This window comes from Melozone crissalis, unplaced genomic scaffold (genome assembly GCF_028551555.1).
Source record: "Melozone crissalis strain CALT ecotype California unplaced genomic scaffold, PUWL_Pcris_2 ptg000056l_1, whole genome shotgun sequence".
In the NCBI taxonomy this organism is placed as follows: domain Eukaryota; kingdom Metazoa; phylum Chordata; class Aves; order Passeriformes; family Passerellidae; genus Melozone; species Melozone crissalis.
Genome location: NW_026535834.1, coordinates 2,215,438 through 2,234,899, shown reverse-complemented (window position 1 = coordinate 2,234,899; position 19,462 = coordinate 2,215,438). Strand labels below are relative to the sequence as shown.

The 19,462-nt window shown below is 42.5% G+C and overlaps 1 protein-coding gene across 1 annotated transcript in view; it reads left to right on the top strand.

Annotated features, from left to right (window-relative positions):
- Window positions 1–19,215, top strand: part of AKT1 (AKT serine/threonine kinase 1) — a 77,439-nt gene extending 58,224 nt beyond the window's left edge. Inside the window, exons 11-14 of the mRNA XM_054286714.1 lie at window positions 4,445–4,659; window positions 11,890–11,977; window positions 16,908–17,010; window positions 17,598–19,215. Coding sequence (XP_054142689.1) covers window positions 4,445–4,659; window positions 11,890–11,977; window positions 16,908–17,010; window positions 17,598–17,677 — 486 coding nt within the window. The 3' untranslated portion in view covers window positions 17,678–19,215. The remainder of the gene's footprint in view (window positions 1–4,444; window positions 4,660–11,889; window positions 11,978–16,907; window positions 17,011–17,597) is intronic.
- Window positions 19,216–19,462: the final 247 nt, after the last annotated feature.

The following is a 19,462-nucleotide window of genomic DNA, read 5'->3' as shown; positions in this document are numbered from 1 at the left end:
CTTTCATGCCTTCCATGGTAGCAGTAGGAGTACAGAATAATTCCTGTGCCATGATGTGCTCATGCACTAACTGCTGTTATATAATTACACATCCTGAGACTCCTTTATTCATCATGATCTGGAACACATCTTTAGCATAATGATACATGATAATTTTTTGGCAGGGTAGTTTCTTCCACTTGACAGAGTATGTACGTTTTACTGGAACAGTGCTTGTTTCTTGTATCAAATACATAATTTTTAAAAAAGCCCTTTTAATCACTTCAGATATTTCATGAGATTATCTTTTTTGCAGCTTGCTATGTGTTTTCCTATTTGAAAGGTTATCAGTAGGACTTCACTTGAGAAGTAGAAGTATTGTCCAATTCTTTTACTGTTTGAGGGCAGTCAAAGGTGACATGCTTTCAGAAACAGGACAGACCAAACTGTTTCTGCATTATTTAGCATGGCATGCATTAAAAGTGCTGACTGTTTTATGACTATAAAAGCACAGGATATTTCTCAGTGTTGATTTGAGCACTCCAGTTTCAGAGGAAATAAATCCAGGCAGGGGATCTCAGTTTCTAAACAGTTTTGGGTAATTTTTTTTGTGGAGATTTTACTTTTTCCTTTCCAAGTGCAAAATTCAAATGCATGTTTGCAGGTTTGTTCCTGGAAGCACTCTGAATTGTGCACAGAGGTTGTGTTAGAGCTGGGGGTGAGTTGGGGTGGATGAGAAGTGGGGTCAGGTTGTAGGGGATGCGTGTATGCTCGTTGCTCTGGGCATGTTCTGAGCTGTGTGGGAGCAAACTCCTGGACTCCTAGGGCATGAAGCCCAAGCCAAGTGGGGTGCCTTGTACAAGGGCTGCTTCCCTGCAGTAAGTGGGGCTTTGCTTCCCGTGGCATTTGCATTTCCATCCTGCTCAGAGCACACAGAGAAGCGAGCCTTGGGCTGCTGGCAGGTTATGGATTGTTGGCACAGCTTTCCTCTGACTTGGGAGACTTGAGCATTGCAAACCTGCCTTGAATTGAACTGTGCAGAAGTAACAAAGATGGGAAACCAGCGTGGAGGAGGAATATTTCTGCTGTGAGCTGATGTCTTTGCTGATCAGTGCTTTTGTGCTCCCTGCTTTCATAGTGGTGGCAGCATGCTCTTGGGTTTTGTTTGGTTTTTGTTGTTTTGGTTTTTTTTTAACTCCCAGCTGCTTTCAAGGGCCTCCAGTCCTTTGTAATAATGAAGAACGTGGGCACCTGTCGAAGTAGCTTGCAGCAAAGAGGTGGAGCCAGTCTCATGGTGACTGCCAGCTTTTCCATGGATCACCAGAAGTCTTCAGTGAATCTAAATTGGGGTCCATGCACCACAATTTGAGATTTACTGATGCAGAGAGTAATTAGCAGCATGACAGAGTGTTTATTATTCATAAACATGCCTTTTATTTAAGCTTCCCTCTTAAAATCAATTGCTGAACTTCAGTTTCTCATCAAGGATTTTATGAGGATGCTAAAAATATTTATTGTTTTGGTTTTTCCTAACTTGGAACGTGGGGATTCCCTGTGCAGGCAGTTGGGCTGTTCTTTCTGTTCTGTTACTTGCTATTATTTTTTCTTTTTTAATATTTATGATGAGTTGGCTCATCCAAAAACCCTGAAGGACAAATCCTTTTGATTAACTCAGTTCTCTCTCTTACTTGCAAGTCCCATCTGTGAGTTGGAGTGTTAAATTCTGGGGAGGCTTTTGTCATCTGGCTGATAGCATGCAAAAATCTGGAAATTGTGTGCAAATGATCTTCTGTGCATTCGAGGTCATACATCCTTCAAAGCAGGGGTGTCAGTGCTCCTGTCTGCATTTGTAACTCGAGTCCAGCACAGCAGTGTGTCTGTACAGTTGTTGCATCGTTGTTTTTAGGTTCATACTGGAATCTCATGCATGGATGACAGTGACTGAACCATGTCAACTTTGATGTGTCAGATGCATCAGTGGCTGTGATGTGTACAGCTGTTCTGCCTTCTCTTTTGAATTCCATCTCACAACAGTCTAGAGCTGCTCGTTAAGAAATTATGATCCCTTAATTTAGGTGAAATGACCTTGTTACTTTACTGCTCCCCAGCTATCCAGTGTCTTGCAATAAATCATGGATGAGTGCAATATTTTTTTTGTTACGGTGCAGTGTTGATACTCACACCATTGCTCTCTTCTACGCAGTCACTAATATGATGATATTTTCATTGTGCTAAAGAGCGTTGAAGAAATAAGCATTTTATATTCTGTTCAAAATTAATGGAGGTGAAGGAAATCGTTGCAGTTAGCAATCTAGTTTATAATACAGAGCATTAATACACTTTTTAAAGTAACACGTGAAGTGTTTGCTGCATTTCAGAAGCACCTGTAATATTAACTACGTGCACAGCAAAGACCTCTGTGGTTTTCTTTTTCTTTCAGTCTCTCCTATTGCATCTCTTGCAGCAGTTTAAAAAACAAAAATACAAATCGGAGGCCGTGTGAGTGTTTTATTTTAGGCAAGCCGAGCGTAGGGGAGTGTGAACAGGAAGCGCTGGTTGAGCGGGGTGACTCAGAGCGGGAACTGCATTGTCACACAAACTCTGTGAGCCCAGGGGAGCCCGGGGCTGCCGTGCCTCGGGACGGACAGGACCGGTTCCTGGAATCCAGAATTGCATTGTCACACAGTGTCCATGGGCCGAGGGCTGCCGTGCCTCGGGAAGGACGGGGCCCGTTCCTGGAGTCCCAGAACTGCATTGTCAGACAATCCATGGGCCGAGGGCTGCTGTGCCAGTCCTGGCTCCTGGAATCCAGAACTGCATTGTCACACAGTGTCCATGAGCCAAGGGCTGCCGTGCCGGGGCCGGCTCCTGGAATCCAGAACTGCATTGTCACACAGTGTCCATGAGCCGAGGCTGCCGTGCCGGCTCCCGGAATCCCAGCCGGCGGCAGCTGTGCCGGCCGCTCCATGGAGGGGGCAGCTGCAGAGCCAGCTGTCGTTTGGTGTGAATCATCCGGCCGGGGATGCTGGAAATAGACCGACGTGGGGTAATCCAATACCTGGCAGCCTTTTGATTTTTACTGCAGGCCCTCTCCCTCATTCAGATAATTAAGGGGAATAATTAGTGAATAAAGAGAGGCAGAGTGCAAACAGTTGTTATGTGAAGTGCTTCGATGGTTCTTTTTTATGTGCAAAACCTTTAAATCAAGATTTATAAGATGTAAAGATCTTGCATTTGTTAAACTTGCACTGACTTGGGCTCTTTTACCTTTTTAATTTTGAATGTTAAGTATTCTGAATCTCAGGAATGTAAAGCTCACACAGACGCTGTCCAGTGAGAAAACAGGATGGTGGTGCAGTTGTGGTTCATGCTCTTGGCAAGAGTAAGCAGCTCAGTGCAGGTCCCTGCAAAGAGCAAAGATGATAACTAAAACCTGAGGACAGGGTTTGGAACATGAGATGTTGGTGTCAGCTACGGACAACTGCATAGGAGACACAAAGTCTGGAGAAGTCCTGCTAACATCCACTGCACAGACCACAAAACACTCCCCAATCCCTTCAGCAACCCTCTGCAGCAGATCAGAAATGCACTGTGGTAGGGCTTCTCTGGAGCAAGCAGGAGAGGTGGAGAGCACTGCTGGGGTCCCGAGTCCCTGCACCAGCTCCTGCTTTGCTAAGTAGAAGTACCCAGGGGAAGGGAAGAATGAACTGTGCTGGGCTCCTTTTGCTGTGAGACCTGGCAGAAATCCACCCCACTGACTGTTCCTGTGTTTGCAGCCCTCTGAGCAGAGGCAGAAGAGCCTTTGGAGCAGGGCAAAGGGTTGGAGGGGAAACGTTTCCAGACAATTTGGCTGCCATTTTACAGCCTGAGAGGTGGTCAAATGTTAGAAGTGTTGTTCTGGATTTTAGTGTTTAATATAGATTAGTCATTGAGTATTTGTGGGTGGTCTTTTAGGATGTGCAGAGCCACCACTTTGGGGTGCAGGTTGATAAGAAGATGATGGATATCTTTGGCTTTTTGCTTGTGAAGGAACAGGTTCATGGCCTTTTCTCCATGTACTGGCTCCTTGGTGGGTTGGGGTTTTTCTAAAAACTTGGATCCTGTTTGGAACAGTTTGTGATGAATAAGTGAGAGTTTAACAGCTAGCTCTGTAATGTGAGAACAGTTCTTGGCCTTTGGACTTTCAAAGGTTGTGCTTATCATGAGTGTAATGTGAGGGAGAATGGGAGAAGGAAGACAAGGAAGCTGCTGTGACACTCCTGCTGCCTCCTTTTCCCCCTCTGCTCTCTCAGGGTGGTGAGCATGGATGCCAGCTCTTTTCACATGGTTCTTCTGCAAATACTCTGCTGGTAGAAATGGTTGTGTTATCAAAGATGGACTTGCTGGGGTAAATTTTGCTTCTTGAGTTCTATGTTCATACCTGGTGTGAGAGTATCTTCTAAAGCATTTTCCTTGCAATCTGCAGGTTCTGGAGGATAATGACTACGGCCGTGCAGTGGACTGGTGGGGATTAGGAGTTGTGATGTATGAAATGATGTGTGGACGGCTCCCTTTCTACAATCAGGACCATGAAAAGCTCTTTGAACTCATCCTGATGGAGGAGATCAGATTTCCACGCACATTGTCACCTGAAGCAAAATCCCTCTTGTCAGGCTTGCTGAAGAAAGACCCTAAGCAAAGGTGAGGCTGTGCTTAATAGTTGCACTTTTTTAAGGTATTTGAGACAGAATCGTAATTTAATTTTAATCCATTCAAATTGATTATCCAGCAAGATGCAGCAAGTGGATGTGCTCATTTATTTTTGACTTTTTAAATGAGCTGACAGTGTAAATAGTGACACGAAGCAGCTTTGGTGCTGAACTTCAGAGTATTGTGGCTGCCATTCAATTAAAACTATAGCTTGGAAAAAGCAAGTTAACCCTACCTTTGGCTGTAATGAATCCAGTGGCTGCTGTGATGCTCTACACCAAATGCTTTTGCTTTCTGTTGCAGTTGAGGCTGCTGTCCCTTTCCTGAATTTTTGTCTAGATCTGTGCCAGTGGTTTAGCATCCTGCTTTGGACAGTAGGTGGTGGTGTTTGTACCGTGTTTGTAGTGGAGTTTATACCATGCTTAATTGGCTTTTCCTATTTCCTCCTTTTATTTTTATTTTTCTTTTATTGCTGTATTTTTTAAAAAATAACCCTTGATTTAAAAACAGGAAAAAAAACCATAAAAAAGCCCCTAATGGCTAAAAAACAAAAAATGGAACAAGATCCAAAAAGGATGTTGACCTTCACAAAGATAAACATCAGTTTAAAAACCTGCCATCTTGTCAACCCAGACATTTTTAAAACAAATAATATTGTGACTCTGCCCCTGATCTCCTGTCCTGAACCTTCCACTGTTAATAGGCCCCAGATAGGAAACCTTTCATGTGAGGTGCAAGCAGGGAATTCCGGTTTACTTTCTGGTGTTTGTTTAGTCTCCGTGCTTTTGTGTGCACATAGCAGGAAAATGGGATTTGCCACTACCTGGATACTTGTAGAAGGATTTCTGTCATCCCTGTAGGCTATTTCCTTCACTGTTTTTTGATGGAAGATCCTATTGGGAGGTCTCATAATGCAAATGCACAGTTTTTAATGTTGGAGGATTCATGTTGGTGGTGCTGTGGGGAACGTGGCCAGCCCTGTGCAAGGTGGCAACAGCTGCAGCCCCTCCTGAACCCAGTGCCTGTGAGGGGACCTCCAGGAGGAGGTTGTGTAATTGATGAGCAGCCCCCAGGCTCTGCTCTGCAGCCCCTGCCAACAGCATTCCTGTCCAGTAAAGCACTGGGTTAAATGCAATTGTGACCCTTTCATAGCTTATTCAGGTGGGGCCTTTCAATCACTGGGAGCACAGGCAGCATCTGCTGCAGTTTGTTCTTAAAGGAGCATCTCTGATGGACCAAAATGCAATTTGTTTACAAACAAAGAATGCCCACTCGTTTCTAATTACGAGATTTTTCCCAATGCCAATAATTACTCCACAATATGCTCACTTCATACAAATAGCCACTTCTTCACATGGATCTTCTGCAGGCTTGGAAGCAGTGCTGCTCTGATCTGGTGGACAGATGATTTTCATGCTGCTGATAGAAATAACTGTTGACTAGACAAGCCTGCACACATGCCTTATTGTAATTATGCCTAATTACACTGGTGCTTCCCAAGCTTTTTTGGATCATGGACTGTTCTTAAATACTGGTTTCTCCCCAGTCACTGTTCCCATAACTTTTTACCTGTAGTTGTGGTTCAGCAAATCCCCTGCACTTTGTGACATTTCAGCAGCATGGAGAACTGATCTGGAAGCACTGGAGGTGGAAGTCCTGCATCCTGCCCTTGCAGTGTTGTGTTCTTTTTTCTGGGTGGTCTGGGTGCTGGGGAGGATGCCTGGCATAGTTGGCAGTTGACTCACAGTGTGCTCATGGAGCCATATGGACAAAAACCAGCCAGAGAGCTACTGAAGTACATTCACTGAAAAGTTATGTAATGTGTGATAGTCTGTGCTTTGGGGAGCCACTGTGTAATTCAGCAGAAATGCCCTCTGGTGCCAGTGGTGGACAGAAGTTGGTGTCATTGTAATGTTTGTGGCAGAAAGCGTCAGAATTGGCAGCATAGCTTTGGATGAACTTCAGTGAGATGCGGGAGGCAGCCAAAACCATGAGAAGAAGGAAACTGGGAGATGTTGTCACTTCCCCTGAAATCATCAAAAAAACCAACCAACCCAACAATAAAGGTTGATACAATGAAGCTTAGTGCCAAGGATACTTTAGGCTAAATATCAGGGAGCTAAGTAATTGTAATCTCTATCAGTGAATTAAATCTTAAAAATGACCTGTTGCACCTGAGCTGGATACACTGAAGCAGTGTTAGCACACTCTGTTCAGTAATAACAGTTCAGCCTCAAACTCCCAGGAATATGGAGAAAATGTGAAGAAAAATAAATTGCATTCTGCTTTTAATCATAGCTGTTTTCTAAATTTGGTCATATGAAATCCATTTTGTAAGAGAAAAGGAATTTTGAATTTTCTTTTGGGATTGATAGAAGTTTATTAATCTTGTAATGTGAGCCCTAATTTTCCTAAGAAGGAAAAAATCTATTCTGTAAATATTTCCTGTTAGTGTGACCAGAAATTCCCCTTTGCTGCTTTGTGACATGAATCAAATGAAAGAAGGTAATCAGAGCATTTTTTCATACATGAAACAACAAATTTTTTACCTTTTATTGTTCTTCCTGTGGCTGTGGAGACTGCAACCTGTGAAAGTGGGCATGGATGAGAGCGCCCTGTGTAAGCAGGCTAAGTTTAGATGGGTGGGTAGGTTTACAATCAATGTCTTGCAAGCTCTGAATCTTGGCAGGTTTTTAACTTGAGAGAACTTGAGGATGGTTTGATCTGAAGTGCCTTAGTTCCTTGTCATGGGCCAGGGTTGTTCAGCCTCTCTCAGATGGGGTTTGTCACAGGCTGCTTCACCTGCCTCTGTGGTGCTGTTGGACCTTTCCATTCAGCAGGAATGAGAAGATGATGATGCAGCATTTCAAAAACACCTGTTCAAAAATCTGATGCCTTCAAAGAGTTGCAGTTGTGGCTTTGGAGAGCTGAAGCTACTCCCTGGGACCTGGTGGTCAATTCTTGCAGTCACAGGGAGATCTGGTACTTCATTCTTCCCTGGCCATGAGGGTTCTTTCCATAATGCTTGGTCACAGAAGTTCAGGAATGTCAGAGTCAATCAAGCCCTTACTTGTATAACTCCTTGGTTTTTGCCTAGTGAAAGGAGGAGATTTGTAGAGATTTGTGTGTCTGTGTCCTCTCTGCTGCTCTGCCACAGGAAGCTTAGGTGGCTCTTGCTCTCAGGCACAGGGAGGTCTGCAGCCCTCACAGCCACTGCTGGCATTGGAAGAGTTAGAGGTGACACTTGTGGGGACTTCAGGGACCTGGAGGTGGTCCCAGCTAGCTGTGGCCAGCAGAAGGAGGTAACCTTGAGGAGCTGGTCCTCTTGGACAGCACACTTGGGTGCCTTGTGGACATGCAGAGTTTTGGAGCCACACATGACAGGTGACTTGTGTGTGCCTTGAGTAGAAAGTGCTTCTGTCTCCAGGCAGCTTCAGGGTCCTGTGTATCAGCTGAAGTGCAAAATGCTCATGTCTTCATGTTTCACCAGGTGCTTTGAGACAGGCTGAGATTTAGCTGTTGTGTAGGATAATTTTAGTCTAAATCAGTTCTGTCCACAGTGATTTAGACAAACTCAAACAGTTCTCCCACAGAGATCTAAATTGAAGCTGAGAAAAACATAAAAGGCAAGTTTACAGGATTTTTTTCTCCCAGCTTTCCAGAAATTACTATTTTAGAGACTTTCCAAGCTTCACCAACCTCAAACTTGACTCCTCTTGATTACTGATGTGAAGTGGGAGCTTTTCAGTGCTTTTTGGATTTGCCATGTTTGTGTCACATGCATGTGGTTCATGAAGAAGTGGGGAAGCTCAGCAAAGAGCTGGGAATTAGCATTAGGCTTTCCAAAAATTTTAATCTCTGAGCAGGAAAGCACCCAAAGACTCTGTGTACAGGGCTTTGTGAAGATTGTGGCCTTTTCCTTCCAAATATGGAGTCTTCCAATCATGCTGTTCTCAGAGCCAAAGACAGCTTCTCTATGCTGATAGTGCCAGTCACGGGAAACTGATGTGGATAGAGCTCCCAAATCCTTCCTGTGGCTATTGGAAGCCTCTGAAGGTAAGGGCCATAGTAAAATAAGCTACTGATGTCCATCTTGACTGTGTCAGAGGAGGAGAAGTAGGAGTCTGTGTACTTGGAGCTGGTGAACACCAACAGCCTTTGCTGGGCTGTCATTCTTAAGCCTGGAGGAGATGTGCCATGGTAGAATCAGGTATGGGGGCAGGGCTGACTCAGAGAAATCATGTGAAGACAGGGCTGGAAAACCAGAAGTGTGCAGGTTTCTTTTTAAAGAGCTGGGAATGGACCTGGGAGCTGAGCACTGTTTACTTCTAGAAGTAAGTGGGCAAGTAGAGATACATTATTTTTCATGTGATTCACTAATTGCAATCTTCCTGTGTGTTTACAGACTATATTTATATATATATGTGTGTTAAAAATACAGTACAGCAAGTTTTAAAATTTATTTTTATATGATATATCTGTGGAATGATGGCTGACTGCCCTCAGTTTGTGGAGCACAATCATTTGTCATTAAATGGTTAAAGGGACTTAAAAGCAATATACAGTTTCATAAAAATTTAAAATGTGAAAATAATTTCATTTTAATATTGATGTTGCACTTTATTAATAATTTTCACTTTTGGATTTAACTAAAATAAGAAAGTCTCTCAAGTGTAGATAGAAATTGAATGAATAACCAGAATTGTTTGGTGGTTAGATTTTGAGGGGTATTTTTTCTTCTTTTTCTTTAAATTGCTTTTTGGCTTCCATACTTTCTGTTCTATTTCTTTATATACTGTAAATTTCTGTAGCTTTTGCTTTTCAAGTCCTATATATACTATTTTTGATTCTGTCTTAAAAAAAAAGACTGTCTTAAATGTGCAGAATTTAACTTTATTATCCAGGAATCTCTTCAGAGCTCTTATTTCTGCTGCATTTTACTTTATTTATTGCATGTCCCTATGAAAGATAAACCTGCTGTTCTTTACATTCTCACTGGTGCTTAACCATGATTTTTGTGCTAGTTGCCAATTTAATTCTGTTGTCCTTGAGACAAACCTTTTGTAATAATTCTGGAAAACAAAACTGTATTTTGGAATAAATCCATATCCAAAATACGAGGTTTCTTTTGTTTCACCATTCACTTTGACTGGATTTGTGTCATTTTTAAAAGGTAAGTAAAACATCTGGAGTCTTTCTTGGCATTTCCCTGAATGTGTGTTTGCCCTTCATGGAACACAGGCTCGCATTAGATAACATATTCTGCAAAGCACTTGTACATGGCTGCAGCCAGCCAGCCTTCCTGCCTGCTTCTGCAGAGCACATTCAGGTGCTTCTTAGCTCAGAGTCACTGCCGAGCTCCTGTGCAGTCTGTGGACATCTGTGGATGAAGAGGATTGACTCCACCCTCTCCATCAGCCATCATCATTGTGCTGTGGAAGCAACAAGGAGTCTGGCAGAGCCTTGGCAAAGCCACTGCACCTGGAGGGAACCAGCCAAGAGATGATTACTCACAGAGTTTGTTTCTGTTCCCAGGCTGCCCTGGAGTTTGTCTCTGTTCCAGGCTGCTCTGCAGCTGTACAAAGTGCTGCCAGGCAGATGGGAGAGCTCTCATCCGGCTTGGTTTGGCCCCTGGGGCTCTGGGGTGGACTTGGGTTGGTCTTAGAGCTCACCTGGGGAGGAGAGAGTCCCCCGGGTATTGGGAGGCTGGGGAGCTGTTCCACTGCACATTTCCAGAAGGAGGATGGGGAGCAAACCCCTTAGGTCACTGTGGCACTGTGATGGAAGAGGGCAAGCAAGCACAGCCCCTGGACTGTCAGGCACCTGTGCTGCTGGGTGTCCCTGGTACAGCTGTGGCCTCTGCCAGTTTCCCTTCTCTGAGATGATGCTGGGGCATGGCTGAGGGCTTGAGTGCCTCAGGATCCATTTCCAGTGAGCACTGAGAACAAAGTGTCACAGTACTTGACTTTTCCATGCTGAGCTGTCATCCAGTGCTGTCCCAACAGCATTGTGCTTTCATGCTGCATTCCAGAGCATGCAGTGTAAAAATACCACCTCAATGGCTTTTAGCACAGCCTTCATATTTTCTCTGATATTTTGAACCAAACCCCTCCCCTCTATCCCCAGATAATCGTGAGCTGGGGCATGGGGTTACCACAGGTGGCCCAGAGGACATTCAGGGCCAGATGTTGTGCACAATGGATGAGGCCTGGCCAGGTGTTGGCTCCAGGCCCAGAGAACAGCCCTTGTCCCTGATGTCTGTAACAGTATAATTCTAGCCTGGCTCTTGTAGAGTCATTGCTTCAAGCTCTGGAAATGGGGTCAGTATCTCAGCTTGCCAGTGGCACCAGGCATGGGAGAACAGGCAGATCCTAGAGATCAGCCTGGGTGAGCATGGTAACACCTGAGCATTGTTTTAACCTTGTTACCTGAGTCTCCTGCTGATGACCCAGTATCTGTTTTGTTCTCTCAGTGCCTCCTTCGCTTGCAGATGTGGTTCAGTCTTTTAGAGAACATTTTAACCTCCACAGCAAAATTTAAGCATCAGTTAGCTCAACACTGCAGCAAAACTGATTGCATCTATAAGCTGTGTGGACAGTTTTATTTTGGAATAAAAGTGCTTTATCTTGATATACCTCAAGTCAATAAAACACCCTTTGTGCTTTCCTGAAGCCAAGGAAGAGGAAAGATTTGCATATGCTGTGATATTATCACTGCAGTTGTCAACTGTTTTCTTTAATGGAAATTTAAATCAGGTTGCATAAATCAGTTTGCCTTAAAAAGCCTGGTCTCTCTTTCACTTCAAATTCAGTTTTACTGCTGGCATCACTGTACTCTAGAAGACTGTAAGGGGTAGTTGCATGTTAATATAGAGAGAAGGATTTGTGGCTCAGACCTTTTACTTTACAGGATCTGCTGTGGTCCGTAGGACAGCATCATTCCTGAAGGGCAGTTTTTTTGAACTGTGGTTATTGTTTTCTCTTTGTCTAAGGGAGACATTTTTTCTAATTCTGTTTGTTAGCCTGTTTTTAAATCTTTTAGTGGAACTGTGTTGAAGCCTAAAATAGGCCTTGCACAAAAAACCAAACACACAGCAAACGCTAGAACTGCTCCCAAATGCATTATATGAACTCCAGATTTCTTCAGTACACTGCAATAAAAATTGTATTAGAAAAAAATAACTGTACTCAAACATTTAATTACTTATTTTGCCTCCTACAGGTTAGGTGGTGGTCCTGATGATGCCAAGGAGATTATGCAGCACAAATTCTTTGCTGGCATTGTTTGGCAAGATGTATACGAGAAAAAGGTATTTATACAACTGTTCTCCCAAGGTGAATTGTAGCTGTGGATGTATCAAATGTTTCAAATTTTGTTGCTCTCTAAAGGTACACAGAAACCCTCCACAGAAAAGGTTTGCAGTTGTTTTTAGCAACAGCTTAAAATACTGTGATCATATTACTTCTGGATTTTTATTTTGCAGTGATAGGAGTATCTTTTAATGAGATACATGGTTTTATGGCTCAATAAATAGGATGTAATCAAAATAGCTTCCAAATTTAGAGTATATAAGCATTTAAAATGGCTTTTCCTATGAACTCTTGCTGCCATTTCTTGCTGTTGACTGAAGCATCCCTTGGAAGCCCAGAGTTGCTGCTGGTTCCTGAGCATCTGAAGCCAAACTTCCTTGAGGGAGTAGTAGAAGATGGGCTTTTCTTTCCCATTGCACTTTTCCTGTCAGCATTCAAGACAAGTCCAAAGACTGGACTTACATCAATCCAAGCCTAATACTACTTTTTTGTGTGGCAAAGGACTGATATGACATGGTCTGCATTTGGTGTTATTTCTCATGGGTTTTCTTTGAGACCCACTGGGTTTGTTGGCTTTTCAGTGGGAGCTCAAGTCAAAGAGCCCAGCCCTTCCTGTAAGAATGTGTTTCATCAGTTGTCTGTGCCTCTCTGCCCCTTCCTTCTCAGATAACTCTTTCACACCTCCAAGATGCCCTCCTTTGTGCTCTAAGGGTGGTGTGCTGTTGTCCTCTCACGTTCAGTTCTCAGCAGACACATTCTCATAGCACTCATGAAATGCAGCCAAACGTGCATCTGCTGATTCAAGGCTCCCATCTACTGGTGCCACATGATCTCACTGAATCCCAGCCTTTCCTGATTTCCCTCCTTCCCCCCAGCAGTCCCTCGTGGTATCAGATCTCATTTGATCTCTAAATGCAGTTTGGTTGTCCCACCAGTTGGTGGGAGCAGGTAAGAAACTTGGCAGAAACTGAGTTCCCATATTGTAGTGCCTGTATACTGCTACAGAGAGGGCTCTGTTTCCTTCTTTTCTTTCATTTCCTCACAGGTCTGTGTGGCTAAAAGAACTGAAAAATCATAAAACAAGTTTTTGTGCCTTGAAAGTGTGGATAAGACATTAAAACCTCAGTCCTTTCAGAGCATCCCTTGAGGGAGAGCTGCATGCAGTCATGAGGACAGGAGAAAGTTCTGTGGAGTTTATTCAGTATAACATGAAAAGAAGATCTGAATTCTTATTTTAAACAGGAAGTTGTCCCCATTTTCACCCAGCTGACAAACTGAATGCTTGAGGGTTTGCTGGTTTTTTTGCAGTTTAAGGTAAAAAGCTGACAGTGGGGCTCAAATATTTTGAGTAATTTGTCATTTGGTAGTAGTCCCAGTTCCCTGAACAGAAGAGAAATCACACAAGCTGGAGACAATGTTTTATTTATCTACAGGACTGAGAAAGCCTTCATAAATTGTTCCATAGTGGTAAGGATTCTGAAAACTTATCAGGAAATTCCAAATACTTGCATCTTCTAGAGAAAACTGTGTGCTGATTGAGACTATTCCTGACCTTGGCATATCCAAGGAGTCCAGATCCTGGCTTTGCTCATGTCCCATTAGTGTTTGCATCTGAGGCAGGCACACTGTGCAAATGGAGAGCCTGTGAGTAGATGTCACCTACATTCTGGTGGTCCAAAGGGGGCCTTGCAGCATTACCTAGAGTGCAGTCCCATGGATTCAAGCTGCATTTTGTCAGCTGCTGAGAGCTGTTTGTGTGCTAAGCCTGGTTCCCCACCATCTCCAGTAATGCTGGGTATTTGTATGAGTATGGGCTTGGGTAATCCAGAACATTTGCTTTGTAATTAAGCTTTTTGCAAACATAGCTTTGCTTTAAATTACAAGGAGCTTTGAATAACTGGGGTTGTCCCCCAGATTTAAAATGTTTATTAGGCTCACTTGGCAGAGTGCTGTCTGTCTCTGGTGCAGAGAAAGGTGCAGTTTAATTTGCAGTATTTTGCCCACCCACAAGCAAAACATACTCAAAGAGATTTTAATCACATGGGGATTTTTTTCAGGTCCCTTTTCTCTCTTAAACCAGCATGAGCCTGTGGGTACCAATGCAGGTCTGCAGCCGTGGGAGGTTACAGGTGGCACCTCCCTGCCAGTTGAACTGCAGAGCTCTTGCAGTGACAGCTTCCCAGTAAAGTGACATATTTGCTTGTTAAAGGCAGCGTTGGAGCTTTCTGCGGCTTCCCCTCTGTTTCCAGCTTAGCGCTCAGAATTTGACAGCGTGGGGGAAAAGATGTCTTGTGGGTGCATCATAATCTGTCTCAAGTTGCTTTTAACAGATACTAAAATAAAAAGGAAAATGATCCAGGCAGTGCTAGCCCATTCCACATGTGTGCTGGCTTGGGATTGCTGCTCTGAGTGGCTCCAGTGTGCTCAGTTCAGGTGGCTGCTGCAGTGCCCAAGCCCTAAATCATTCCGAGCTGTGCACAGCAATGAGAGCAACTGGGGGCACTGTGAGTGCCAAAGCCACCATTAGCTTAAAAGGACAGATAGAGCTTCACACACACACATGCACAGCCTGTCAAACCAGGGCTGCTTTGGGAAGTAGGCAGAAGCTGCTGCAAGGAGAGAGAGGGAATAGAGTTACATGAGGAAGAATCTTCCTGCTCCACAGGGCTTTTATATGTAATATGTTGGTGTGATTTGATTGAGAAGTGTTATTAACATTATAATGTAAAGCATTCCCTCTTCAATAGCTTCAGGGGACTGCAAGGCTCAGAGTAACTCCTGACTTTGGGATATCCTGTTTGCTGTTCCTTTTTAAAGTCAGGACATAAAGACCACTTCTGAGGATCTAATATTTTTTTGTAAGGGTAATGTACCCAGCTCCTTTAAGCTGTTCTTGGGCACAGAGCATTGTGAGTAACTGGGAAAAAAAGATGATGAATATATACTATAATTGGGTTCTCTTATAATGAACAGAGCTTTTATGCTTCTAAATTTTTAAGGATTGATTTTAAACAGTAAATTTTTCTTTGTATGTGGGAGCGTTGCCATATGTATACATTACATTACTTACTGTCTTTACATTGAAAAGGAGCCCATTTGATTGGATTGCTGTTTGTAAGACAGGACACTGTTAAGTGCTCTCAAAACAGATCAGAAAGACCATCCTGGTGATAGGGAGCTTGAAAGTTGACAAACAAATGATTCTTCACATCCAAGCAGGAGGTAGAGTTGGAGGTGGGGAAGAGGTGTTTTATGTATTCCAAGATTTGCTGATGTTTTCCAGGTAGTGATTTCTGTTGGCGTCGTTCTTGTTTGTACAAATGCAGGAGTGCATGTCTGGGGTCACTGCGTAATTCCAGTTGGAGCAATTTGCCATCCACCTTGCTAAACCTCTCCCTGCAGTTTTGGATTGGAAGCTTGAGGCTTCCTCAGTCATGCTCCTGAATTGCTGCCCGGTGTGGCTGTGCGCTATTAAAAGGCGGCCCCACGTAACCCCGGTGGTGGGCGAGCAGGATCCCTGTCCCTGTGCTTTCAGAGCCCTGTGCACATCCTGGTTCTGCCCCCATGCAGGGGAAGGTGGGCAGGGTCTGAATCCTTCTCCAGTGCCCTCCAGAGCTGTCCACGTTCCAAGTGTGTGCATCTGTATGCAGCCAGCTCCCCGTCCCGCTTCCCCGGCGCGCTCCTCCTCCAGCCCCAGCCAGGCAGCTCCGCTCCATCTGGAGCTGCTCTCGCCAGAGCTTGCCTAGGTACACATGGATGATTTCCAGCCTGTCTGCCTGAGTTTCAGGAATAAACCCCAGCAAGTGCAGCTCCTGGTGTAGCAAGAGGAGGATGTTCGCTGCTGACTGGGCTCAGGTTTTTGTAACCACTCCAGGTTTTCGAAGTTCAGAGTTGACATCAAACTGCTTTTGGGGACTGTGGTATTTTCGGGGTCCTCCATGGCAGGAAGGAATGATGAATCTGATTCCATGTTCTTAGAAGGCAAATTTATTATGATATGATATTATATGAGATATGATATGATATGATATATGATATGATATGATATGATATTAAAGAATACTATACTAAAACTATACTAAAGAACAGAGAAAGGATACTTACAGAAGGCTTAACAAGATACTAGTTAAAACCCCATGACTTTCTCCAGAGTCCTGACACAGCCTGACTGTGATTGGTCATTAAGTCAAAGCAATTCACAAGTTGGATAAACAATCTCCAACAACATTCCAAAGCAGCAAAACACAGCAGAAGCAAATGAGATAATAATGTTTTCCTTTTTCTCTGAGGCTTCTCAGCTTCCCAGGAGAAGAAGTCCTGGTGAAGGGATTTTTCCAGAAAATAGGACAGTGACAGGGGACCAGGAATATTAAAGCTTAGTGTTGCTGCTGCCTTGGCCTAGGTTCTGCTGGGTTGGTCAGATCTCCAGTGGGAGCTGCATGGGCACAGTAGCAGTGTAGCTGAAACTTCTTGGTGAATGTTACAGCCCTTGTGGTGATACACAGGATTAGCTGATAAGTTTTATATCACTAAGCATCTTTTTTAAAAATTTTCATCCTCCTTAAGCATAAATCTGACTAGATGAGGCTGACAATTTCCATATAATGATGTGGGGAACTAGTATGTGTTGTTATTTTTAAACACTGGTCAGCATGTTGTTACTTGAAGAAATGTTAGGATTCTAAGTTTTCTTTGTGCAGTTAAATCGTAGCGGGAAAAAATGCCTTAAATGCCCCATAAATAGTAAGTGCACACCTAAGTAAGTGTTTTTACTATATATGCTTCCTTTGTGAGCTGGTGTTTTGTAGACATTTTAGGAAGATAGAAAAAGGCACTGTAGCTTCTAGAATTTGTAGAAACAAATTCTACTTGTTTCAAACAGCACTGCAAGAACCTGTAAAAGTGGACACTTTTTTTTTCTTTCCTTAGCTTGTACCTCCATTCAAGCCACAGGTTACATCTGAAACAGATACAAGATACTTTGATGAAGAATTTACAGCACAGATGATAACAATCACTCCTCCTGACCAAGGTAAAGTTTTTCCAAATGTTTCCCACTGTGTTCTCCACACCACCAGAAGTAATTTGCTGTGATGGGTCTCTTCTGCCCATTTAAAAAAGTGTCAGTTTAAACTTGAGGGTTTTCCATATGTATTTGACCAAGAAGTTGATAAAATGAAAAACCTGCTTAATAAGAGTGAAATTATTTGTACTGTGGTCTTTTCCAAATTTGCGCATTCCCACTGGAAATCAGTGATAAAAATGTTTGGCTCATGTCCATATCCACACACACTGTGTATATGCAAGCACTCAGTTGAGCATGGGCTAATGTCCCATCAAAATATTGTATTTTTGTGATAACTGAGCATGTTTGATGCTCTAAAATAGCAATTGCCAGAAGTTCAGAACACTGAGTGTGGATTTAAGCAATGCAGCTCCTAGCAATTTTAAATGGACATCTGAACATCTATTTTCTGAAATCACTTTACCATGCATTATCTTATTGTTGATTTGCTGCAAACAAAACTAAAGGTAGCAAATGTTACTACCTTTTTAATGTTTTTTACTAACTTTTAATGTTTGTTCCTAACTTTTTAATGTTTTTTATTCCTCTTTTAGATGACAGCATGGATTGTGTAGATAACGAGAGAAGACCTCATTTTCCTCAGTTCTCCTACTCAGCCAGTGGAACCGCTTAATGTTTTGCCATTCAGAAACAAAACAGACTGCATTTTGGGGACCTTACTTCAATGGACACTAGAGAACTTTCTATATTATCAAGTTACAAACTGTGTTTGTATTACGACTTAGATGAATTTGTAGGAAGCCTCACAGATTCTGTATTTAAAACAATTCTTTGATGCGTTTTTGAGAAGGAGAACAAATCCATTCTTTAAGTATTATGTCAAGGCTTTTATGCTGAATCACCATAGGTTTTTAAGAATATACACCAAAACTGTTTACTTTAGAAATAATTAAGGTATTCAACATATCAGCAACTCTGACCAGAAAATCCCCTTATTTTATTTATTTCATACAGTTCATTAGCTAAATACAGAATCTGCACTCTGATCAATTAGATTTATATAGGAAGATATAAGACTTTAGTAGCTAGTGCAATAATATAAGCAACAAAGTGAACAAACTCTGGAGGGTTAAGGTTCAAACTCATTTTGGACAGCAGTGAAGTGTCATCCAACTCCAGAAAACCAACTATAGGAACAGCATTAATGGCCTCAGTGAGGTAAATCAAAAAGCAAAAGTTATTTTTGTTATAACATCTGCTACAAGACATTACATATCAAACTGAATCCGGTGGGATTGCCACGCCGTACAGACGAGTATTTCATTCTAGGCAGTGCATTTAATGATTCCGTTTGCATAGAATCTAGGAATACTTCATAGGATTGGCTTCTCAGAACCTAGAAAACGCTTGATTTACCAATCTAATATGAAAGGCAACAACACAAAATCACCCACTTCCACCACTGTACAGAAATACCACACAGGTCTAAGTGAGAATCGTCCTCATGAGCGAGTCAGCCAGACACGAGTTCATTTGGCACTGAAGTAATGACTTGTTGCCGCTTTTTTTTTTTTTTACGAAAAGATATATGAATATATATAAACACTTAATGAATTTTTGCATCATGCCAGATCATTTCTTCTTTCTTGAGTGTGCATTAAAGGTATCAACCAACAGTTCATGGTGCCTTCTCACTCTTGAAGATTCAGTTTAACAGTGTTTCCCATGTATAAAAAAAACTAGGTTGAAACTTCATATGTGTTTGAATAATAATGGTGTTCAAAAAGTGAACTCTTTTTTTGTTTTTCATTTTTAATCTTAGTGGGAAATTTCCCACACCCTATTTTTGTTGTATCATGTTTCTTTGTAATTTTCATAAAAGCAGTCTTATTCTGTCTCTGCTGCAAATAAAGTTATTCCATTGTAGGTTGCGTTCTTTAAATTGCGCTTTTTTTTTGTTTTTTCATTCTCTTGACTGTATAAAAAATGATGACATGTATTCCAGTTAAGTAGCATTTAATATTTTTATTTGAAAGGAATTATATTATGAAAACCCTCTCTTCCCCTCTCCATCAGACACTGCTGTACTTGCACAGAGAGCCCATCATCCTGACTTTTTTTAGCAACATTCAACTCTAGTATTTTTACTCATTATATGAAAGTTTCCCTCCAAATACTTAAATAAAATTGCTTTCACGAGTTAGGTTCTTATTTCTTGTGGTAGGAGCCTTCTGAATTTATAGAGATGCAACAACTGCTCCAGTTTCTCAAGTGTGATGTGCATATCACTGAGGGATTCAGGTTGTTCTGTTCCTTCTCAGTTGTTTCATCTCTGTGCTGATCATTATGCAAAGATAATTTTGGAAAACGCTTGTTCAGAGAAAAGCAACCTGTGCCAGGAATAAATTGTCTTGAGGTGAATGAGGACTGGCCTTGTTTTGCTGCCCTCCTGGTGCCA